Here is a 25,439-nt window from a genome sequence, read left to right on the forward strand (position 1 = left end):
CCAAGTAACCTCGCCTGTCGGCGGCGTTAGCAGCGCAACACTCGCGCCATCTCTCGCACTGCACTTCACCACTCCGACCGCCGCGGGCGCCAGGCCACGCGACACGGCGGGCGAAGCCGCCCTGCAGGAGACGAGCTATGCGGGAAAACTAGATCTCGGGGGAGGCGTGAGAGTCACGCATCAAGAATGCACATGACGATGACAGGCAATACACTTGACGTACATCACAACACACGACCTACGACTTGTTCACCTGCAGTCTACAGGCTTAAACACGTAGGTTGGTCGTGGCTTCAAGTATCATTTTGTTTTATTCAGCAACTTTCAGGTGGCCACGCACCGTGGAGATGTGACGAGCCACATTACATGTTTAGATACTGACTGCAGCCTGGGGTATGTTCTTTTCACGTTAAGTGAGCCTTCATGGAACCAAATTACTGTGGTATCCGCCGCGTGACGCTGAAGGGTACGTGAGTACACATGCAGCCAGCATGTTGACGCGGCCTATGTACGACCAACAGCCCTTCGATGTTCACGCAGGCATACATTGTTCTATCAAGCCTTCTTCATTATTGCAATGCATCTGCTAACCTTTACTTCCCTGGGCTTCTTTGGCACATAGACAGAATGTGTGCGCTAAATTGGATCCGTCTTTTAGTTACTCAAAACAGCCAATTCTTTCCCATCCTACCACATGGCTGTTTTGCGTGCCACAGATGTATCACCCATTGCCAAAATCAGGAACGCTCTGCAATTGTCATTCACTTGCAAGGCGTTCATCGCACAGATTCTGAAGCACAGTGGTTTCAGTCTATGACTGCATGCTAGCAGTAACCCCGCAGGGGCATCTGCGTCAGCAGGCTTTTGGTGTGTTGCGACACCACGTACCCGAGCACACATGGGTTGGCCCCTCCTGTGTGTAGTCGTGTGCGGCTTAGCCGTGTCTGCGGAAAGGGGGATCCTGGGGGTTAAGCTGATGTCGGGTGTTCGGACCTTTAAGACCCGCCGGAGGAGGAACACACCTCTTTGGCCTCCGCTTGACATAGACGGCACCCCCGGACTGAACCACCTGGGGAAATTGGCAGTCGCCTTTTCCTGTCCTCCTCTCTAACCTTTGTCTTTCTCTCTCACCTTTTCATCTATCCTGTCCTCTTTCACTTCTCACTTCCGAATTTCCTGGTGGCAAGGTATAACCTTGTGTGGCTAGCCAGTCTTGCTTATGCTATATTTTGTTATAGCAGCGATGTAGGCTGGCATTGGGCTCCATGGTGGGTAGTTGGCATTGCTGCCGAAAACCCCATCTATACTTATGGAGAATGCTTTCCCTAAACTACCTGATCACCCTCAGAAACAAGGGCGCACCAAAGATCTCTCCCAGTGTTTCGGAATCCAAGTCCACAACTTCCCCCGTTGCCATGTAATTCACTCTGAAAAACCAGACAAACAGTGCGAACTATTTCACCATTCCTTGTTTGAAAGTCTTCGAAGTTTTTGGTTCAGGTTATAAAACGTCGAGGATGGCAAGCGATGATCTCCTCTTGGAGCTCCGTGATCAGAAGCAATATGAGAAACTGCCGAAACTAGTATAATTTGGGGAGACCCAAGTAACAGTAACCCCGCACCGTGCTTTGAACACCACCTGCGGCATTTTCTCGGACGATCACTTGCTCGAGCTGACTGAGTCTCAACTCTTCGAGGGCTTCCGTGAACAAAAGGTTATCAGTGTCAGAAGAATTATGATGAGGTAGGATGGCAAAGGAAATCGAGACTAAGCACCTGATACTCACCTTCGGCTCAATTGTCTTTCCCGAGTCCATCGAGGCTGGGTACATCAAGCTTAGCATAAGGCCATACGTGCCAAACCCCCTCCGATGCGTTAAATGCCAGCATTTCGGCCACAGTTCACAGAACTGCCGAGGCCGCCAAACTTGTGCGAAATGCCCATGAACACACCTCTGAATCTTGCGAGAACTCTCTTCACTGTGTAAACTGTGATGGGGAGCACACCGCGTACTCACGGTCGTGCCCATCCTGGAAAACATACAAATAAATTGTGACCATAAAATTTTTAAAAATATTTCATTCAAAGAAGCACGCAGGCGTGTATCCTATTTGCCAAAGAACAGCTTTACTGAAGTGGCGTGTCTGGGGGCAGTGCCACAACGGCTCTTGGCGGCTGTCTGACCCACACGCAGTGAGGCGGCAGTGACGCATCTGTTTCAGCAACGAGACGAGACAGCTACGTTCGATGCGAACGAAGTCAAGCTTCTTCTTTTTTTCCTTTTCTTTATTGGTTTTTCTTTAGCACGCGCGCCTTTGGAGCCTGCCGTCTTCTTCTTTCTCGTCTTGTCCGCTCCCATGAGCTTCAACAGCTTCCGGCTACGAAAAGCTTTCTTCTCATGATTGGAAGCAGTCTTCAAGTGTGTAGAGATGTTGCACAGGTCTCCGAACGAGTCCTCCTTTCGTTTTTAAGAGACAGGAGCGCGGCTTCGCGTCGACTACAGAATATACTTAAATGACCTTAGCCACGCGACAACGGAAGTCTGGCCCAAAGGACGCTGACTGAAGTCGAAAATGACCAGGTACAACACGATAATACGTCGAAGGGCTTCAACTTACTGAAGCGGAAGGTCATTGGCGATCGTGCTCCAAAATTCGCGGCTGCCGCTAATTGGTGGCATCGGGTGCCCTTCAGATGACATGCGGCATCTGGTGCGAAAGCTTCTACATGAAAGTCCTTGCGGGGGCAAAGGTGGGCCACAGAAACCCCCTGTGAAAGTACCTGCTTGATGAAGCCGAAATTCACAACTGAAAGGCAGGTTCTGTTCTGCAGTGACACGGTGCGGGAGCACGGCGTCAGTAAGATGCGTCACGTAATAGTCGCCATCTGGAATAGCTGGCGAACATGGGGATTCAATGTACACCCTTGCAATTTTTTAACAATAGCGCACGAGCGTCGACGGTAAGGCATGTCCACGGCCTTGTAGTGGCCAGGGACGGCGGGATTGGCGACTTTACGTGCGGTCGTGCAAGGCGAACTCTAGTTCGATTGTGTACTGCTGCACTGTTCGCTTCAGGAGTGCCCCTCACCGCTGCAAGGCCACTGACACGTTGTGTGGTCGGCGCTCGCGCGTTATTGTTAAAAAATTGCAAGGGTGTATGTCACGGTTTACGCAACAGGCGAACAAAGTCCCTGCCATATAAGCGAGACAAAGGTTGGTCACTGGTTTCAAGGCAGAGGACACCGGCGGAGCAATCAATCAGAGCGAAATTGACAGAAAAAAAGATCAAGTCCAAGTATGTGGTCGTTACAGCACTGCGCACATACCATAAAAATAACAGCCGCCTATAGTGACCACCAGCGGTAATCAGAGCTGTGCATATTCAACCAACAGCGACGGTCGCACCATCAGCAACATGGTCAACTTGTGGAAAGTGTAACGGTCTTCATCTGGCGACAAAAACTGGCACTCTTAACAGAGACATGCGCGCCAGTGTCAACCAAAGCTCTCACAGGAATGCCGTTGACGTGGACTTCAAGAGTGTTCCGGTGGGCAAGTAAAGGCAACATGGGATAGTGGGACAAGTTCGACAGAGCAGCTTCACTTCGAGTAGCTGTGCAGTCTAGCGGCGGCGAGTCGGTGAACAAGATGGACGGTGATGCGGCATAGGTGACTGGGCGTAGGTACTTTCCTCAGGGACATTGGGTGCAGAGGATTCGGCGCAGGGCTGTTAGCGTATTTTAGTATGGAAGGGAGAGTAAGTGGGAAACAGGCTAGGGGACTGAGATGACCACTGGCTACGGCAATAGCGAGCGATGTGTCCACGGCTGCAGCGCAAACATATAGGTTTATCATCGGCTGTTATCCATTCAGACGGGTTTCAGTAATGAGTAAAGGAGCATGGTCCACGGCGAGGCCTGTCCGCGGAAGCTAGGGTGGTGTCAGAAGTGTTCACGGCGCAGACAGCAGAAAAAAGGCCCAGATTCGCAAATTCCTGGCGAATTACCGACCTGCATCACTGAAACAGCCAGTGTCGAAGTGTCGGATAGCGTGGGCTTATTAGAAGCCGGATATGCAGTCTCGAATTCTCGGCGGTCGATGCGCGTCACGTAGTCTGACGTGGATCGTTGACAAGGAGTCATCTCTCAGGACAACGTTGCAATGGTGTTCAGCAGATGCTCGAACTGAGGCGAGATCCGCTGGCTTTTTGCCTGCTGTAGACGATGACACTCTTTCATCACATTGTCAATGGTCGTGACGTTCTGGAAGACGAACAGATTGAGTGCATTGCCCGTGATGCCCTTCAAAATGTGATCAATCTTGTCAGCCATGGACATCTTCTGGTCAGCTTGTAGACACGAGGACAAATGAGAAAGTCCTTGCCCCTATATATATACATATTTTTTTTTTCAAATTATGGCCGTAAATGCGAAGTCCAAATATCCATTCCCAGTGGTGGACCTTTCTTCGACCGGCCCAGTCTTATATGCCGGTAGCTCCGCGGAATGGCGCTGCTGTCAGTTGAAGATGGCGGTTGTGCTTCACACTTCCGCGGCGTACGAGCAATGAAGTGTGATTTGCTTTCTGCGGAGTAAGGGCTGAATGCACATTGAAATACACATGGAAATGCAGCCCACGTATGGGGAAAGGTGTCTCCGCCTCGCTCTGAGAAGTGTGAAGTGGTGGTATTGTGAGTTCGCAAAAGGAAGTGAAGACTTGCATGCCAAATGAGCTTTCGGGGAGGCCGCATGCGTCGCTGATTGACGAGAACATTTCTCAAATTTAATGCTGCGATGGGACAAATACTGAACAGCTGTGGACACTATGTGAAAAAATCGTGTAAGACACGTATATTTGTAATTATCGCTTTGTACCTCATTTTGGCTAATAAAAGATAGGGGCACATAATTTCTGATTCACCCTCGTGCAATGCCAACACGTCCTCTCCGTACGTTAAGCGAGGCTCAGTTGACGTCTGGGTATGTACCACCAGTTGTTTCTTGGAGGCAAGATGAGGTACCCAGGATTTCATCCACCAAATAAATGCTACGTGGAAGCACAGTAGGAAAGCTATTTGCAGACTGTATTGACAAGGGCGGCAAGCACTGGTCAGCATAGAAGCCAGCCAACATCGAGCAAAGCGCGTCGTTGTCATTTATGACGCAGTGGCTGCTTATGAGCACGTCACACTAAATCGAAGGGTGGACATCATCTTCGAGTAACACGTTGCAATACTAAACATTCCGTCATTCACAAATTCAAAGAGTGAATCTAAAGAAGGAACGAAGTTGGAAAATATCATCACAAAGTGGGCGATAGCAAACGCATAGTATTGATTTGCGCGATTTCAGTTCTTCATAGGGCTGGCTCAGTGCTCAAGAATGTGCAAGGAAAAGCTGTCCACGAAAAGCTGCTCTAATTCGCAGCATGGCGGGGCAGCCTCAGTGACGGCACAAGAGGGCACAAGGAAATTGATGAAACATACCAGGCTTTGGCACAATAAAAGAAACTCAAAATATTGACATAAGCTAAATACTCACTACAACCAGGCAATTGCACTGCCCCCCATAGCAGATGTACGTATTTAAAATGGGGTATATTAGTGAATTATACAGTTTTAATTTTATTTCTTGACACACAATGTGCCTATATATGGTTCGCTAAACATATTATTTTATATAATCTTTATTTACATGGGCACTTCAGGCGCAATTCCGACGTCAGCCTGATGTTCTGTATAAAGTGCGATAACATGTGGGTGTGAGTGAAAGCATGCGAGGGTTAGCCCAGAAGGATAGTGTCGCGATTTCGCGCGTGCAAGGCAGCAAGGAGGGGAGGAAGCGGGCCATCTTCCATCGCACGCGAGGGAGCAGGGGTCCAGCGGTGGCTGCGTATGGCCCTACCAAAAGCATTCCGGTGGGTCTAGGCGAAGGCTTTGGCAAGGTATATGTAAACTGGTACCAAAGCTTCCATAGAAGTCCACACGTCAAGGAACGACGACGGGCTCGTTGCACCCATCGCCGTATAGACCGTTTCATCGGGCGAGGAGGATAGGGCGCGCGGAGGGCCTTTCCTCCTCTCTGGCTTGGCCGATCAGGCGCGGCGCCGCTTGAAAGTATTTATGTCGCGCGCTGTGGAACGATTTCGAGATGTTTCAGATCTTACTTTGTGAAATTTACACCATGTTCGTTCATGTAAGGTCGTCAGGGAAGCCTTTCGGTGTATCGGTAACTACTGTAGGCAGAAATATGTTTTGGGGGCGCAAAAATGTGACGCGCATAATCAGCCGCGGTTTACGCGCGTGAACGTGTTGTTTACTATTTTGCTTATATCGATTTTAATTCAACAAAGAAAACCGGCGTCTCTGTATTGCTGGCATTAAATGGTAAATCAGCTCACTGTCTGATCGATTGGCGTAGGGAGTAAAACATCAAACATAACAGCGCATGCTCGTGCACGGCCAACCTAAGGCAACCTCGAAACATCTGAGCGGCAGGCGCTATCAAATATTTGTGATACACTGGCATCGTTCTCACGCATTTTAAGTCTAGTGTGCTTGAAATTACCATATGCCTACGCTAGCCTTGCTGCATGAGGCCTATGACGCTGCTCAACACAGCGATCACTGTGGTTGGTGAGCCAGCACGATGCATATATAAGCTGTGTGCTTCGGCATCGCCTGTTTGGCCTGTATACAGCCATAATATGTGAGAGGGTTCGTATAAAAAAAATGCGATGGCTATTTTTGAGCGCAAAATTTCCGTAATACATGTGAGTGCGTCGTAGAGAACTGAAGGAACACAACCGAACAGAACTGAAAAATAAAATTCGGTTATCATTCTCTTTCTCTAAAAAGCAAGAGAAAACGGGCTAACGCCGCAGAACGTTTATAAATATATAACCGCTGATGCCATATGCTTGGACCATGTGCTATATAGACCAGAGATATCTGTAATCCAGCACCTACTAATGCTTAGGACGCTCGCACAGTTTGTAAGCGGTCGCTTTGCTGGACAAGCTTAATTCAGACTGTAAGGTATGCTCCTATTACTAGCCAAAACTATATTATTCATGGGTGGAAACCTCATCCATCCAACAAAGTAGTCGCGCAATGTAACCTGCAGCGAACTGTTTGAACGCTTGTCAAAGTATAAAAGCACAGCTCCTATCGTAACAGAACGGTGCCCACGCTGTTACGATCGTCGCGTATGTTTCATGGCTCCTAAACCACAGCTTAGAAATAGAGGATAATACTGCAATAAGGTCACATTAGTGACTGGAACATTCGTAAATACACAATTGATCTCCGAGGCTGATTGTGGGCTCAAATATGCGCGCACACATCGCGCTGCGTGTTCCGTCCACCTCAACGCCTGCATAAATTCCGGCCATGACGCCTTAAACCACTTCAGCACGTCTCACAGAACCGTTTACCACGTAGAAGACGCACGTCATACTAAACAGACTGCACCAACGCGAAAACAAACACCAGAACCTACCGCCGAGCGTATACCTGCCATGCAAAAGACCGCTTTCACCCAAGCCAGTATGGCGCTGCTCATAGGTGGCGCCACCCGCGTTCACAATATGGCTTGACGAGGTTCCCGTTAGGCTGATAAATGAACTGGGACCAAAAATTAAGGAAGCTCTGGTGAAAGCAGTGGGAAAAACTTTAAACGATAGACGAATACCAGACAGTTGGCGACAAAGTAGAATGAATTTAATTTATAAAGGTAAGGGGAGAAAGACAGAATTCACTCGTATAGACCGTTGACCATTACATCGGTAATATACAGGCTAGCAATGCAGGCAATCAAATTAAAGTTTCAAGCATGGGCAGAGAATAATGGCATTTTGGGAGAGCTTCAGAATGGCTTTAGAATAGGTAGGCGTTTGGATGATAACTTGTTTGTTCTTACTCAGTGTATTGAAATATCAAAAGCAGAAAGCAGACCGTTATATGTGGCCTTTTTGGACATTACAGGAGCCTACGACAACGTAGACCGCAACATATTGTGGGATATTCTGGAAGGGGAAGGCTTAGGTAACGATTGTCTACAGCTTTTGAGAGAGATTTACCTAGAAAATACCGTTTGTGTTGAATGGGAAGGGATGAGGAGTGCGGAGAAAGTTCATATCAACAAGGGACTGAGGCAGGGGTGCCCTTTATCCCCGCTGCTGTTTATGATGTACATGGTGAGGATGGAGAGGGCGCTAGAAGGAAGTAATATCGGGTTTAATCTCTCATACAAACAGGCAGGTACAGTAATAGAGCAGCAACTCCCAGGTTTATTTTATGCGGACGACATTATGTTGCTCGCTAACAAGCAAAGTGATTTGCAACGTCTGGCTAATATCTGTGGACAGGAAGGCAACAATTTAGGTCTGAAATTTAGTGTTAGAAAATCTGGTGTTATGGTATTCAATGAAAACAGTGAACAGACAGTGGAGATACAGGGCCAAGAAATACCTCGGGTAACAGAATATAAATACCTTGGTATATGGATAAACGAACGCAATGGATATATGGAAACACAGGAAAAAAACCATAACAGTCAAGGGGAAGAGAAATGCAGCCATAGTGAAGCACAGAGCGTTATGGGGATACAATAGGTACGAGGTCCTCCGAGGTATGTGGAAAGGGGTAATGGTCCCAGGACTTACTTTTGGAAATGCGGTTGTTTGTTTTAAATCAGGGGTACAATCAGGACTCGACGGGAACCAAAGGTCAGTGGGTCGCCTCGCATTGGGCGCTCACGGGAAGACTACAAATGAAGCTGTGCAGGAGGATATGGGCTGGACTAGCTTTGAAGTGAGGGAAGCTCGCAGTAAAGTTGATGAGTATGAAGAACGGCTGAGGAATATGGAAGAAAGTAAATGGGCTGGGAGAGTGTTCAGGTATCTGTACAGGCAAAACATTTATTCACAGTGGAGGAAAAGAACTAGGAAGCTTACCAGCAAGTATGCGGCCGGTGGGGTGGGCAACACAGCAACAAAGAAGGTCAAGCGGAAAGTCAGAGAGGCTGAATTAATCTCATGGGTGGCGGCAATGGAAAAGAAACCTGCCATGAGTAACTACTTAAGAGGAAAAAACGAAATCAGGAAAGAAACCATTTATGATAACTCAAAGGGAAGCTCATTACTTTTCTAAGCGAGATCGGGATGCCTTAGAACACGCACCTATAAAGCGAGATATAAGAACGAAGAAGAAGCATGTGCTTGCTGCAGTAAAGCTAGGGAAACGACGGAGCATATTTTATTAGAATGTGAAGACGTCTACCCAGCGGTCAATTTAGGCACCACTGGCGTCCTTGAAGCCCTTGGGTTCAGCGGGAGCAGTGGTAAAGCAAACAGGTCCGCAATAGACATTAGTAAGAGGCGATTGGAGGATTGGTGGAAGAAAAGTAGGGAAACGACAAAAGACGGAGACGTACAAAAGCACAGTTCGCAATAGGGGATCAGAAAATTTGGACATGGTAGTTCATAGTGTTTCTTTTTTCTTTTTCATTAGTTAACCTAGGTAGGATATTAGGCAGCATAGTAGCAAGAGCTTGGTGGCGCAGCCCACCGCCCCGTTCCAAAGGGGACGCTCATAACATCCATCCATCCATCCATGGCGGTGCCTACGAAAAAACGGTCTATAGGTATCAGGGGCACAACTAACAGCAAGCAAAAAATTAAAAAATAATAATAATAAAAAGTGACATCACAACCGGAAATGGCAGTGACGTCAACATCTTACAGTTCTTGGCGCGAATGTTTGAATTTCTTTAGCGTCCGGCATTTCTACACATACGCCAGCAGTTCTGTTTATTTCGAGGCTGAGGCGAGCTTGCGACTCCCCTCAGCTGAAGCGCTAGCGTGTCATTAAACTATGGGAGTAGCATATGCTTTATGGGAACATAATTAGGCTGTTATTGACCACTATTGCTCCTGTAGGTTGCTTGGGAAGGTGAGCGAATAGGATTGAAATAAATGACAGTGCCACAGAGGTTTCATAAGCAATTTCACTTCTATTTGTCTAAAGCTTTAAACAAAACATGCTTCAATTAATCGAAATGCTATGGCCAGCGCACAGTCGCAATGTATAGCAACATATGCGAAACATTTTCGCAGAACCATTCGCAATTTCGTGTGACACCATATATTCAAGTTCAACAGTTGTCAGACAGGTCAACATTGCCGAAAATTATACTTTAGAAAACTTTAGACTTACTAATATTGCTGCCCGTCGGAGAATCAGAGCCGCTGCTACGGAAAGTGAACTAACAAAGCGCGAAGTTTCTTCGTGGAGCGTTCCACATTTATTGTCACGACGAGACAGTGCGTCGGATGCTGGAGTGTGAACTGGCACAACAAAAAACCTGCACTCGCACGTTTCGCCAATGAATGCCGTGCGCTAGATCACACAATATTTGAAGTGAAGCGCACGCCGCACTTTGAACAAACATGCAAGGAAAAAAGAAAAGAAAAAAAAAACTTGAACGAAACTGCCGGCCGCGTTCAAGTGAGAAATGCCATTCCGCACGACATAATAGCTGGTTTGTGCAGTCGTGCCAAATCTTGCGCCAGAACGAATAGGTCACCGAGAACGAACTAATAAATTGGGAAATAGAGAAAATTAACATTTGTTGCTCTAGTGCAGCAAAAATATTTGAAGCGGAATATTTACTCGTATAACAGTAATGTGATTAAACATTTTCGAAGTTTTTTTTTTCAGATAAGTTTTCTAGTTTCAGTGTTTGTCGCTGCCTCACCTAGTCGCGCTTCAGTCATGCACCACTAACTGATATCTCTGGCAGTAGGTTTTGGCACGCTTTTCGTTCCAAGCTTCGCGACCTATTTAGATGGACCTTGGTATGTGCTCCGTTCTCGCCACTTATTTGTTTAAGCCAGAGAAAGCACGAAGGGCACGTCGCTCGCTGCTGCTGCCGCTCTTACTCATGCCGACAAAACTACTGTCCTGAGAATAGTTGACTGCTCGGCCAGTCGGTGCATGATGTTCATATTTGCATTAGACTTGAAGCTCACCGAAGGCGCGGACACAGAAAGGAAGTAGACAGCACAGCGCTTGACGCTCAAGTGGTTTTGTTCAGTCGAAGCTTGTATTGCCTCAATCGTGTCGGCGTCGGTGTTGGTCTTGCTGTATGAAATAACTTAAGCCGTGCGAGAATAAAAATTGCTAGACGGGCTGCGGATTCGAACCACCAACCTCCTGGTTGCGAGACCGCCACGCTAACGGATTCAGACAGCGGTGTTTTATATACATAAAGAAGTAGGTGCAGTGCAAGGCGCGAGCCAATCGCATGCGTCCCCTCCCTCCGGAGGAGGGAACGGTTGTGATCGCGTGTTCGCTCGCATTGCGCCCGCCGTTTCCCACCAGTTCAGGCCCGGCATTCAGATGGGGAGGGTGCGTTTGGTTCATTCTGCCGAAGAGCAGGCTGCATTGAAGGAATGGCTGCGGGAGCGGGCTGTGCGTTGTGCGTTCGGCCGAAGAACAGGCGGCGTTTGATATGAACGCTGCCGCGAACTCCCTTGAGGAAGGGCTCGCCGCTGACGTGCCGACCTCGCCGTGAGGGAGCGCGACGCCGAGGTGTTACGACAACGAAGAGCCGCACATCCCAAGCTTCGCTTGCACGCATCTTCGCAGTTGTGGAAGGACGGCATTTTTTTATTATTGGACAGTCAAACATTTACAAAGAAGATACAGTCGTTTTCGCGCATGCACAGCAAAGCAAGATGTGACATTCGTGATAGGAGCGTCAAGACTTAACCCCCTCAAAAGTCTATCGCAATAGATGTTTGTCTAGATGCGCATATTCCCTATTATGCATCGTGAGGGTTCTTTGACTGACGCAATTGCTCCCACTTTTCCTAATACGGTACGCCTAGACTACTTCACGACCACGAGTTACTTCAATTCTGTGTCGAAAAATAATCTGCGTTTCAGTAGTCTGGTTTACATCCACTATTTCTGCAGTTTTTGCAGTGAATGGCTAGATGAATATAGCTTGTAGATTTTAACGATGCGTTGTCTTTCCTAAGCCGATCGTTCACGCATCTGCCGGGTTGCCCCACATATACTTTGCCGCAGGGGTAGGGGTTCAAGTAAACCACCCCCATTTTTCATTTAACAAACTTGTTTTGGTGATTGACAGAGCAGTACCTGGTTCTATTGCTTTGCTAACGCGCGGGCAGATACGCGCAAGTTTGTTTCTTGTTGCGAGTAGGTACAACGTCAACGCTGTACCTTCGGTGCAGCGTGCGCACCGGTGCAGCGTGCGCACCGGTGCGCTTGAATTCTAAGTCAAATATGAACGTCAACCAACTAGCCCTACTCTCCATTTTATTGCGTGATGTGTCGTTGACCGGAATAAGGTGAGCGGAAAGGAATGATGTGAACAGGGCAGACGCTCATTACAACTGAAGCTCAATGACTAGTTTCCAAGGAAGTGGAGGGGACATGCAAGTGCAGTCAGATACAAGGCTCATGCAGATTCACATGCTCAAAAAAAAAAAAAGAAACCTAACGCCTTAAGTTATGACTTATTTTCTTTTTATCTCTCAGCGCTACTGACAGGACACTAGCGCATGTGGCTGATTGTGCTCATATTTGGCACTACTTAGTATAGCTGTTTAATGAGTTGCTATCGCAAACGATGCTTGGCCTTTCTGGTGAAACTGCGATGTTTTTTACGATCTTCGTTGGAATGATGGCTCCAGTTTAAATCCCACGAGAAGTAAACTCCCAATACTTTCATGCTATCTACGTACCTGTATAACGTGTGCCCTAAGGTTTACTGTAGCTGTAACGATAACTGACTTCTTGGGTTGAAGACTACTGCTTTTGCTTTTTTCTTCAATGTTTACCGTAAGCGAGTGTCTTTTTGTTCAGTTGAAAGGGTATGTAACACGTCATTGAAGGTATTTTTTATGTTTTGACTTGTGCTCTATTACATCTATTGTTTGTGTTCGAAGGAGTAGTTTAGGTGTCACAACTTTTCGGGAGAGAGCTTTGACTTTGTTTTTGAGATGTTTGCTATAAGCGAGTTGTTTTTTTTTTTTTTTTGCACAGGTAGAAAAGTAATTAGCACATCATTGGAGGTTTTTTCGATGTTCTGGGTTGTTTTGCTTATTATGAACGGGGTTCTGTTGTCCTTTCGATGTGTCTTCGCTGTCGCTTAGCAAAAAGTAATGGTATTTCCTCCATACCAGGTTTTAATAAGTTTTTTGAAATTGTTACGTGTGTCGTTGTGCAAATGTCTGTCGTGAGACGCGCGTGTTCGTGTCTCTTGTTTCTCCTCTTCCTATTTCAGCCTCTTTGTGGTATTAGTGCCATTCTGCATGTTGTATGTTGAAGCCATTGTAGTGCAAAAAACAAAAGAAAAGCAGGAGACCAGACGTCACGCGTGCTACAGTGGCTTCGCTAAGTGTCAACCAACATGCACGTATTTTGGGTACGGCATGTGTGTTTCGAGTAAAACCATGGCTGTTTGAAATGCCTGGTGTGCGCTCGATGATGCTCTGGCGCCCAACGTGGGGCCCAAATATGTGGGGCTTCGGGCTAACGTGCCCGGACCCGGCTAGCTAAGGTCTAAGGAGACACGTAGCTCGTCACCACTCCGCAGCGCACGCAAAGGGGCGCCGCGGCGGGTTCACTGACTCACCGGCAAGGCGTAGAGACGACTCCAGCCGTGGCACAAACGAATGGGGGTTTATTCCCTGTTATGTACAATATGCGCGTTCAATACAGGAATACGGCACTGGGGTGGCAGTCGCAGACTACGGGTGAAAGCTCCCAGGAAGTCTGCTCCGCCACGCTGGCTCTTCTGAGCAAGTTCGCCACACAGATAGGGGCCGCCTTACTCAGAGGGGCGCGGGACCGCTTGGACGTGGACCACGAGACCACGTCCGACAGCCACGAGCACCGAAAGTCAATCTGTCCGGGCAAAAGCGCCCGCGCACCTCCGACGCTGAAGGAGAGAGAAACCGAAGAGAGGGCGAGAGGGTGCTGCTCCTCAGGCACTGTTCTTACGCACGGCGTAACGTGAGCCACGCGCGCAAGCAGCAGGCTCCGCGTCGCGCCAGCGGCCGCGGGGAATGTACGCTATCCAAAATAAGGCTTGGAACTGCGTGTCCCCAGCGATTGCGCGGGCGAATGGCCGAAATCGCGCGTGAACAGGATACAGGGGTCCAAGACGGGTCCCCACCATGCTTACTGAACATCAGTGTTTTGGGGCAAAGCGGCGGCTCACGAAATGACATATACAATCTGGACATTTAATATACATTTGAGGTGTGCGTGTGTTCTACTTGCATCCTCGCAAGTTGCACTATACGCACTTGGTTTGCTGTTAAGGTTTCTTCTCAAGATGCCTGATCAGAAGTGAAGTTTACATTCAGTTTCTATTTGCGATATTTTTTTGGAATCCAAATAGCTTATTAACCTGTTTCACATCCGGCGGTTGCAGCAATGGTATGCTGCCCAGATGAGCCTGCTGTGCTCGTGGCTTTCGGAGCGTTTGGATCACGGACTTCACTCGATCCAACTGTCAGCACTGCTGCACATTGCTCGGGTAAGTGCTTCGCTTTCTATGGAGGGACAAGGCAGATTAATCGTCATATTCTGCAGAATAATTGAGATATTAGTGTATTATGAATGTGCCATGAATTGCGGGTGGTGCGCAAGCAGGCCGGTGAACAAGCAATTGGGAACTACAGCGTCGATTCTAGGAACGCTAGAGGAGAGGTGTTGGTAGAATTCGCAGAAAGTAATAAGCTTCGAATAATGAACACCTCTTTCAGGAAGCGTAGCAACAGAAAGTGGACCTGGAAAAGCCCTAATGGTTAAACAAGAAATGAAATTGATTTCATAGTATCTGGCCATCCCAGCATAGTGCAGGATGCAGAAGTGATAGGTAGGGTAAAGTGCAGTGATCATAGGGTAGTGGGGGCTACTATTCACCTCAATTTGAAGAGAGAAAGAATAAAACTGCTCAAGAAGAAACAGGTAACCTTCGAAGCAGTAAACGTAATAGCAGACAAATTCAGGCGGGTACTTGCAAACAAATATGCAGCCTTAGAATTGAGAGATAACGATGACAGAGAGGTAATGAATTAAACCGTAACTAGGCAGGCTTCAGAGGCAGCAATTGAAGTGGGAGGCAAGGCAACCAGTAGGCAAGCTCTACCAAGTAACAAAGGACCTAATAAAAAAAAACTACAAAGAATGAAAGTGTCCAATTCAAGAGGTAAGATAAGAATTCGCGGAATTGTGAAAACTGATAAACAAGGCGAAAATAAGTGATATCCAAATATAACGTGAGAAAGACTGAAGAAGCCGTAAAAAATTGAAGCAGCCTGAAATCAGTGAGAAGGAAACTTAGAAAATGACAAACAAAGATTAAATTATGTGGCTTTACGTGCCAAGACCACTTTCTGATTATGAGGCACGCCTTAGTGGGGGACTCCGGAAATTTAGACCACCTGGGGTTCTTTAACGTGCACCTAAATCTAAGTACACGGGTGTTTTCGCATTTCGCCCCCATCGAAATGCGGCCGCCGTGGCTGGGATTCGATCCCGCGACCTCGTGCTCAGCAGCCCAACACCATAGCCACTGAGCAACCACGACGGGTGCATAAACAAAGATGTATGCACTGAAAGATAAGCAGTGTAACATCATCAGCATTCTCGAAGGTATAGTAAAATCAGCGGAAGAATTCTATAATGACCTGTAGAGTACCCAGAGGAGCCACGATACATCCATTCGAAGCAGTAATGAGCAGGTTGCAGAGACTCCTCCTATAACTAGCAATGAGGTCAAAAGGGCCTTGCAAGACATGAAGCGGGGAAAATCGGCAGGAGATGATGTAATAGCACTAGATTTAATCAAACATGGAGGAGACATAATGCTTGGAAAACTGGCTGCTCTCTATACGAAGTGTCTATGGACTGCAAGGATCCCAGAAAACTGGAAGAATGCAAACATTACACTAATCCACAAAAAGGGAGACGTTAAAGAATTGAAAAACTATAGGCCCATTAGCTTACTCGCAGTATTATATAAAATATTCAGCAAAATAATCTCGAAGAGAAGCAGGGCAATACTGGGCTTTAGTCAACCAAGGGAACAGGCTGGCTTCAGGAAGGGATACTCTACAATGGATCACATCGATGCCATTAACCTGACAACTGAGAAATCCGCAGAGTACAATAAACCTCTGTATATGGCTTTCACAAATTACGAAAAGGCATTTGATTCAGTAAAGATACCAGCAGTCATAGAGGCATTACGTAATCAAGGAGTACAGACCGCTTACATAAATATCTTGGAAAATATCTACAGAGATTCCACAGCTAACTTAATTCTACACAAGAAAAGCAGGAAGATACCTATAAAGAAAGGGGTCAGACAGAGAGACACAATCTCTCCAATGCTATTCACTGCGTGCTTGGAAGAAGTATTCAAGCTATTAAACTGGGAAGGCTTACGAGTAAAGATAGACGGTGAATACATCAGCAACCTTCGGTTTGCCGATGACATTGTTCTATTCAGCAACAATGCAGACGAGTTACAACAAATGATTGAGGACCTTAACAGAGAGAGTGTAAAAATGGGGTTGAAGCTAGATTAATATGTAGAAGACAATGATAATGATGAATAGCCGGGCAAAGGAAGAAGAGTTCAGGATCGCCAGTCAGCCTTGGAGATAGTGAAGGAGTATGTTTACCTAGGTCAATTAATCACAGGGAACCCCAATCATGAGAAAGAAATTCGCAGAAGAATAAGAATGGGTTGGCTCGCATATGGCAGACATTGCCAGCTCCTGACTGGAAGCTTACCATTATCATTGAAAGGAAAGTGTACAATCAGTGCATTTTATTAGTGCTGACATATGGGGCAGAGACTTCGAGACTAACAAAGAAGCTTGAGAAAAAGTTAAGGACCGCACAAAGAGCGATGGAACGAAGAATACTAGGCATAACGTTAAGAGATGGAAAGAGAGCGGTTTGGATCATAGAGCAAATGGGTATAGCCGATATTCTAATTGACATTAAGAGAAAAAAATGGAGCTGAACAGGTCATGCAATGCGCAAGTTAGACAACCGTTGGACCATTAGGGTTACAGAATTGATACAAAGAGAAGGGAAACGCATTTGAGGACGGCAGAAGACTAGGTGTGGGGATGAAATTAGAAAATTCACGGGCGCTTGTTGGAATCAGATGGCACAAGACAGGGCTAATTGTAGATCGCAGGGAGAGGCCTTCATCCTGCAGTGGACATAAAATAGGCTGATGATTATGATGATGAAGCGTCTTTTAATTTCTCACTAATTTTTTTTTGTCGGTGATATCTTTTTTGTCATTTGTCTTCCCGACCAGACGGGGTGCCGTCGAACTCTGGGTTTAAATATTCGTGATACATCGGTGTCGTGCTGTCTTTTGTGCGGATGTTTGCTGGGGAGAGTTAAGGAGCTTGACTCCAGTCTCGACACGTCCAGTGTGTCTCTTGTGCTCATTTGGCCCATGCGCCATAGTCATTATATTGTGCGCGCATTGCAACTGTTTGGTCAGTATGGAACTCACTGGTAGTTTAACTGAAATCTGCGGTTTTGGTGCCAAGCAAATGCTGGCCAGGAAGTGTTTTCTCGCCCTTAAGAGGCGAGGTAAGCATGTTCCCGAAGGATACTGATGGTACCTTACTGAGAGCTTTCAGTAACAGGAGGCCAGCGGTTGCACCATTTCAGAAACTGTGTGCAAACAAGATATCCATCTATCAAATATCATATATGTATTTCTTGCTTGAGCACAGCATCTAAAATTGGTGCGATAGTTTCCCATCCTCGTGTCGCAACGTTTTGCTGAGTGCATCTTGGTTGTCGGTATTCTTTTATGCGAGCTGTGCCTGCATGCCTTTTCTTGCAAAATCTGACGCATGTGGGTTGGTGGCCGTCTCTGCTGTTGTAGATTATAGGCTGTATTTAGGGAATGCCACACTTCCTTGAGAAAAAGATTCAGTGGTGATTTACCAGCGAATGCAGAAATGTGTGAACTTTACACCACACCTCTTTGAGGCCCCGGATTCATGATTTGAACCGCCTTCGCCACATTGCAAAGTGTTGTTCAGGAGCTCACTCGACACACGTCCTGCCTATCGACACGCGTCCTGCAGTAACACTTTGTTGTCGCACCTTGCCAAATGTCGTGACCGTGAGCGCTGCAGCCTGCCTGCCTAATAGACTGTGGCGTGCAAAATCAGTGATGAAGGCCACAATAAACAGGCGCATATTTTTACTGAGCAGAATGCCTTAGCTGAGTGTGATTCCTAGGCGAATCTATCTCGCGGCCCTCGCGCCGGCACGGCGTGATCGGAGTCACGCGCCCGCTTCGTTTTCTATACAGTGGCACACTGACAACAAGGGTTTTGTGTAGACAACGCAGCCAGCTTTCTTAAAGCGTAAAATTATCAAAACAGACTATTCCTACACTTATCGCCTTCTAAATTCGTTTTGCTTCTCAAATACGGCCTTCAAAAATTTCCTATTGTCTACTGCATCTTTGACACCAAAATTCATTTCTGCCAATACAACAAATAGTGATGCGTGGTATGTTCCGTGGTTTCGTAATAAATATAGCCTACAGTCATTACAACATAATATATCACACATTGTAAATAAATATCAAGTATATATGCTTCCTCATCCAAGGAACTTCGAATGCATTTTGTAAATATGTGATCACTGATTGTTTTGTTCAGAGGCAATTGTGTTACCGTTTTTGTAACCCTCACACACATGCAGTTCTATCTTCTGGTGTATCGAATGTGTTTTATTTTAGCCTCTATTATGCAGTCCTTGTATCAGAGCGAATTGTGTTAGCTTTTTATCACCCTTACACACATACTATTTTACACACATATATATTTTTTTCTTCTGATATATTAAATATGTTTTCTATTAGTCTATATTTTCGGTCATGTTATTGTGCATCTATGTAACTAATTAATTTATTCTGAGTGTCTAACAATGTTACTCTTTTTGATGCAACCACCATCTATGCCTTGTAACGGACAATCGGCCCAGTCGAGCTGTTTTTCCAGCAGCTTTTAGCCTATGGTATCCACCAGAACTGTTGTATTTGTGGAAATAAATCTGTATTGTATAATATTGCTACGGGATAGTATTTCCAATGACGAAGAGCCGAGCAGTAAGAAGACCACGACGACGACTGGAAGCTAACGCGGGCTGTGTCCTCTTAGCCAACTGCGGCGTATTGCCTTGTAAATATACATGTAAATAGCTTTTGGTCGGTGTCTTCCTACGTAACATATCTGGTGGAGGTGGACGATCCCTGTACCTCGTCACGGAGCTTCGCAGTGGACGGTACGTCGAGCCTTCCTTCATGGCTCCCGGCGACGACAACTCGACTCCGCCGGCTCCGACACCTGCTGCCACTTCGACGACCTACATCACTCTCCCCGCTCCCCGTGATCCTGGCGTATTCTTGGCAAAAGATGGGGAAGACGTCGAGGACTGGATCAGCCTGTACGAACACGTCAGCCGCAATAACCGGTGGGACCCTACTATCATGCTCGCAAACGTAGTCTTTTACCTTGGTGGCACACCTCGAGTTTGGTATCGGACGCACGAAGATGAGCTCACCAGTTGGGATTCGCTTAAGCAAAAGCTCCGAGACTTGTTCGGTAAGCCCTACGGTCACCAACTTGCCGCGCAGAAGGCGCTTTCCGGTCGTATGCAGACGTCAACGGAGCCCTACGTCACGTACATTCCGGACGTCTTGGCTCTGTGCCGCAAAGTTGACACACACATGACTGAGTCCGACAGGGTCTCCCACATTCTCAAAGGCATTGCCGATAACGCCTTCAACTTGCTCGTATTTAACAACGTGGCGACTGTGGATGCAGTTATAAAAGAGTGCCGCCGCCTGGAACTCGCTAAAAGCCGACGTATCGACCAACAGTTTGCCCGTCTGTTCAACACCCCAGCGACATCTTCCTGTGCCGACGCTCCTCGTCCCAACAACACTGGCGATGTTACCAGGATTGTCCGGCGTGAGATCGAGGCCGCCTATCCGGCTGCCTTCGACTCCAGCCCCTCCAATGCACCTGCAGTCACTGTTTCCCTGATCCAGGCAGTTGTCCGCCAGGAGTTCGCCAACATGGGTATTCACACCATCTGCTCGGCCCATCACCCTGATACCCACCCGGCTTCTTCGATTCCGCCCCGTCCTGCACCTTCTTACCCACCACATTTCCGCAACCCCTCTGAATGGCGCACTGCAGACGACAAGCCAATTTGTTTTCACTGCCATCGAATTGGGCACATTTCTCGGCACTGTCGCAGTCGCTGGAGTTCCCCGAACCAGTCCGCATATACTGCCTACTCTCGCCCCCCAGGTGGCCTTTCTCGTCCCTATGCTGCCCGCTCAGATAATGCCGCCACCGATTCTCCTGCGCCGAACCGCCCCTATTCTCGTTCGCCTTCGCCCCAACGACGACAATCTCGCTCCCCCCAGCCCTGTCGCTCCTATTCGCCGACTCCCTTCGGACGCCGCTCCCAGCCGGAAAACTAGACGATGCAGCGCCTCGAGGTGCCGCTGCATTGCTCCCTACGCCGCCAAATCCTCTCCTGACGCTGCCCACTCATCTGAACCTTCTTGACGTGCAAGTCGACAGTGTTCCTGTATCTGCTCTCTTAGACACTGGGGCGCATTTGTCGGTTTTGAGCGCTGACCTTCGTAACCGGCTGAGGAAAATAATCACGCCCGCCACGACGCCTGTTGTCCGTGTCGCCGATGGCGGAACAGCCCCTGTAATTGGTATGTGTGCCGCCCGCGTCTCCTTCGCCGATCGCTCCACTACCGTGCTATTCACAGTCATCGCTCACTGTCCCCACGACATCATCCTCAGCTTAGACTTCCTCTCCGCACATTCTGCTCTCATCGATTGCTCCGCCAGTACTCTCCGCATCGACCTGCCTGTTCTGGATCCCGCAGAACAACACCCTACTCGCCTCAGTTCCGTCGACTTCGTTCGCTTGCCACCTTCGGCACTGACTTACGTTGACTTCGTGTCATCCCCACCAGTCCCCGACGGTCACTACATCGCGGCTCCTATGCAAGACGTCCTCCTTACACACGGGATCACAGTACCTCATACAGTTTTATCTATTACGGTGAATTGCGTCTGCCTGCCAGTGGTCAATTTTCGCTTGACGCGACACAAGTGCTGCCACGCGGGATGTCTCTGGCCCAACTTTGCTCATTCGAAGACCACTCTGCAGCATCGATTTCAATAGACGACAATTCAGCCGATCCTCCTCTACCATCGCAGTCGGCAACTTGTACCATCGCCAACTTACAGAAAATGATTGCACCCGACATGCCGTCCGAGCACGCTCGTGCGCTCTACCGCGTTCTCATGTCCTACCAAGATATTTTTGACTTTAACGATGGTCCTTTGGCCCAAACAACAGCTGTTAAACATCGCATTAATACCGGCGATGCCCCTCCTATTCATCGCCGCCCGTATCGAGTATCACCAGCTGAGCGTCAAGTTATTCACACCGAAGTTCGCAAAATGCTTGCCAAGAACATTATTGAACCGTCATGTAGTCCATGGGCGTCACCTGTTGTGCTGGTAAAAAAGAAGGATGGATCATGGCGCTTTTGCGTGGATTATCGGCACCTTAACAGGGTTACCAAAAAGGACGTGTAACCCCTACCACGGATTGATGACGCCCTTGACTGCCTCCACGGTGCTCGCTATTTCTCCTCTATTGACCTTCGCTCCGGCTATTGACAGATTGCCGTGGACGATCTCGACCGCGAGAAGACTGCCTTTGTAACACCCGACGGTCTTTATCAATTCAAAGTGATGCCGTTCGGTCTATGTAACGCTCCTGCCACTTTCGAACGCATGATGGACTCCCTTCTTCACGGTTTCAAGTGGTCCACGTGCCTGTGCTACTTGGACGACGTTATAGTATTCTCCCCAACATTCGCTACGCACCTCGAGCGCCTCTCAGCAGTCCTGGACGTTTTTCGGCGAGCCGGTCTAAAACTCAACGCATCGAAGTGCCCATTCGGCCGTCGACAGATTACCGTCCTTGGACATCTCGTTTACGCGAACGGAGTGCAACCGGACCCAGGCAAGATCCATGCTGTTACGCACTTCCCTGTTCCAAAGTGTCTCAAGGATGTGCGCAGCTTCATCGGCCTTTGCTCGTACTTCCGCCGTTTCGTGAAAAATTTCGCGGCCATAGCACGACCACTAACCGTGCTTTTAAAAAAAGACGCCCCTTTCCAGTGGGGCGATAACGAGGCCTCTGCATTCTCACATCTAATCGACATTCTCACAACGCCTCCCGTTCTGGCCCATTTCGATTCTTCTGCGCCTACCGAAGTCCGTACTGATGCCAGCGGTCACGGAATTGGCGCAGTACTGGCACAACGCCAGCGTGGCCACGACCGTGTTATCGCTTACGCCAGCTGGCTCCTCTCGCCCGCGGAGCGCAACTATTCCATCACTGAGCGTGAGTGTCTGGCCCTAGTTTGGGCGGTTGCGAAGTTCCGCCCATACTTATATGGCCGAACCTTTTCCGTTGTCACAGACCATCACGCGCTTTGCTGGTTATGCTCATTGAAAGACCCTACAGGAAGACTTGGTCGCTGGGCCTTATGCCTCCAAGAATATTCGTTCTCTGTCACCTACAAATCTGGCCGACTACACAAAGACGCTGACTGCCTGTCTCGCTACCCGGTAGACGAGCCTGACGACGCCGACAGTAGTACCGCCGACGGCATTTTCTCTGTGTCTGCCTTCGCTAACATCGCCGATGAGCAGTACCGAGACCTATCGCTGCGAGTACTCATCGAGCGTCTGCGCTCTACACCTACGGACGCATCCGTTCGCCGATATGTCCTCCAGGGCGGCATTCTTTACCGAAGGAACTTCCTCCCTGATGGCCCTGATCTTCTTCTTGTCGTGCCAAAACATCTACGACAGACTGTGCTCTTTGAGGTGCATGACGCACCCACTGCAGGACATCTTGGGGTAACCCGCACGTACGACCGCGTCCGCCGCCGCTTCTATTGGCCTGGTCTCGCTGGCTCCGTCCGATGCTACGTTGCTGCCTGTGATCCCTGCCAGCGTCGGAAAACACCTCAGGTGCTACCTTCCGGTCATCTCCAGCCGATCACCGTCCCTGTGGAACCATTTTTTCTTGTTAGATTAGACCTCCTCGGTCCCTTTCCCACGTCATCCTCTGGGAACAAATGGGTAGCCGTCGCAACTGATTACGCTACCCGATACGCTATCACGCGGGATCTCCCTACCAGTTGCGCCACTGACGTCGCGGACTTTCTCTTGCGTGACATTATCTTAGTGCATGGCGCCCCGCGACAGCTGCTTACTGACCGTGGTCGTAACTTCCTCTCGAAAGTTATCGCCGACATTGTGCGTTCCTGCTCTATTCAATACAAGCTGACTACCTCATACCATCCTCAAACCAATGGCCTGACAGTGCGGTTAAACCGTACTCTTGCCGACATGCTGTCCAAGTACGTTTCGAAGGACCACCACGACTGGGATGTTGCCCTTCCTTACGCCACATTTGCTTATAATTCTTCCCGGCACGACACCGCCGGATTTTCTCCATTTTATCTACTCTACGGTCGCGAACCGACCTTGCCCCTTGACACGGTACTTCCTCCTGCTGCGACCTCAACAACCAAGTATGCGCGCGACGCCATCGCCCTCGCCGACCATGCACGCCAGCTTGCCCGTGCTCGACTGACGGACTCACAAACGACGCAGCAGCGTCAGTACAACGCCCGCCACCGTGACGTACACTTTTCGCCTGGTGCACTCGTGCTCCTGTGGTCGCCCTCTCGTCACGTCGGACTTTCAGAAAAGCTCCTTTCGCGATACACAGGGCCCTATCGCGTGCTGCGCCAGGTGACGCCTGTGACGTACGAAATTGCTCCTGTGAGCTCAACCTCGTCATCTACTCTGGCATCTAGTGATGTCGTTCACGTCAGTAGGCTCAAGACCTACTACACTGCTTCAGAGTCCGGCCTTTAGTCGCTCCGCGACGGCGCTTTTGCCGCCGGGGGTAGAGCTACGGGATAGTATTTCCAATGACGAAGAGCCGAGCAGTAAGAAGACGACGACGACGACGATTGGAAGCTAGCGCGGGCTGTGTCCTCTTAGCCAACTGCGGTGTATTGCCTTGTAAATATACTTGTAAATAGCTTTTCGTCGGTGTCTTCCTGCGTAACAATATTATCAGGCTGCGCATTGAGTGAGGTTTTGATGGAATGGTGAAAACGTTCAACAAGACCATAGGTGATGGGGTGATATGCCGTGGTATGTCTGCGAGAAGTGCCTAAGAGGGTCACCATGTTATTGAATAGTGCCAGTTAAAACTGGCATCCTCTATCGGTTGTAATAGTAGATGGTACGCCGTATCGTGACACCCAGCCCCCGACGAACGCATTGGCGATGGATTCAGTGCGGATGTCGGGTAGACGGAGAGCTTCTGGGCCATCGGGTAAAGCGATCTATGGAGGTTAGGATGTAGGCGTTCCCGTTTTATTTATTTACAGTAATTTACAGTACACCCTGCAGCGCCCAAGCATTATAGCAGGGGAGTGGGTACAACATGAAGTTACTAGCACGAGAATATAATCACACAAAAGGGAGGGATGATAAAGGAGCAATGCATCAAGATAAAAAAAAAGTACATGAAAAAAGTACATGAAGAACAGTACAAATTCAGCCTCTAGTCATTGGTTTGGAAGAAGATTGCAATTACAAATCATTGATTAGTCTTAAAAAGGCATCCCGAGGAGCACTCACAACTTCAACTGGCAACTTATTCTATTCAGAAATACTGCAGGCAAAAAAAGAAAACTTCATATAGTTCGTTTTGCAGGAAATTTCACGTATTTTGAAACTTTGGTCTCTTTTGTTTGAGGTATAGTGGGGTGCTTTAAGGTATTTTAGCTTGTCAATGCCTGTCGCGTCAGTCTATATTGCGTGCAGAAGTTTCAGTCGGTGCTTCTGGCGTCTTATCTGTAACGGCTCTAGTCCGATGTGTTTCTTTATGCTTGCGTGTCTGAAGTACTGCCTTGATATAAACCTGGCAGCGCGGTTTTGTATGCCTTCTAACTTATCAATCAGGTACCGCTGGTGGGGATCCCACAAGGCGGTGGCATATTCTAATTGCGGCCTTACCAACGACTTATATGCTATGGTTTGAAGAATCTGGGGGGCAGTTCTAAGGGTTCTTATAAGTAGGCTAAGCATTTTCCCGGATTTCCTTATGGTCATATCAATATGGCTGGAAAAGGACAGATCAGCAGTTAGATGAACACCTAAGTATTTAACTTCGTTAACCTTCCTGAGTATGGA

General features: G+C 48.1%; 1 protein-coding gene across 8 annotated transcripts in view; it reads left to right on the forward strand.

The window, feature by feature from the left end:
• Positions 1-25,439, forward strand: part of Cadps (calcium-dependent secretion activator 1) — a 468,212-nt gene that overhangs the window by 364,403 nt on the left and 78,370 nt on the right. For all 8 annotated transcript variants that reach the window (XM_055069950.2, XM_055069951.2, XM_055069952.1 and 5 more), the window contains one exon: positions 14,474-14,578. In XM_055069950.2, the coding sequence (XP_054925925.1) occupies positions 14,474-14,578 (105 nt within the window). The remainder of the gene's footprint in view (positions 1-14,473; positions 14,579-25,439) is intronic.

Source organism: Dermacentor andersoni, chromosome 9 (assembly GCF_023375885.2).
Source record: "Dermacentor andersoni chromosome 9, qqDerAnde1_hic_scaffold, whole genome shotgun sequence".
In the NCBI taxonomy this organism is placed as follows: domain Eukaryota; kingdom Metazoa; phylum Arthropoda; class Arachnida; order Ixodida; family Ixodidae; genus Dermacentor; species Dermacentor andersoni.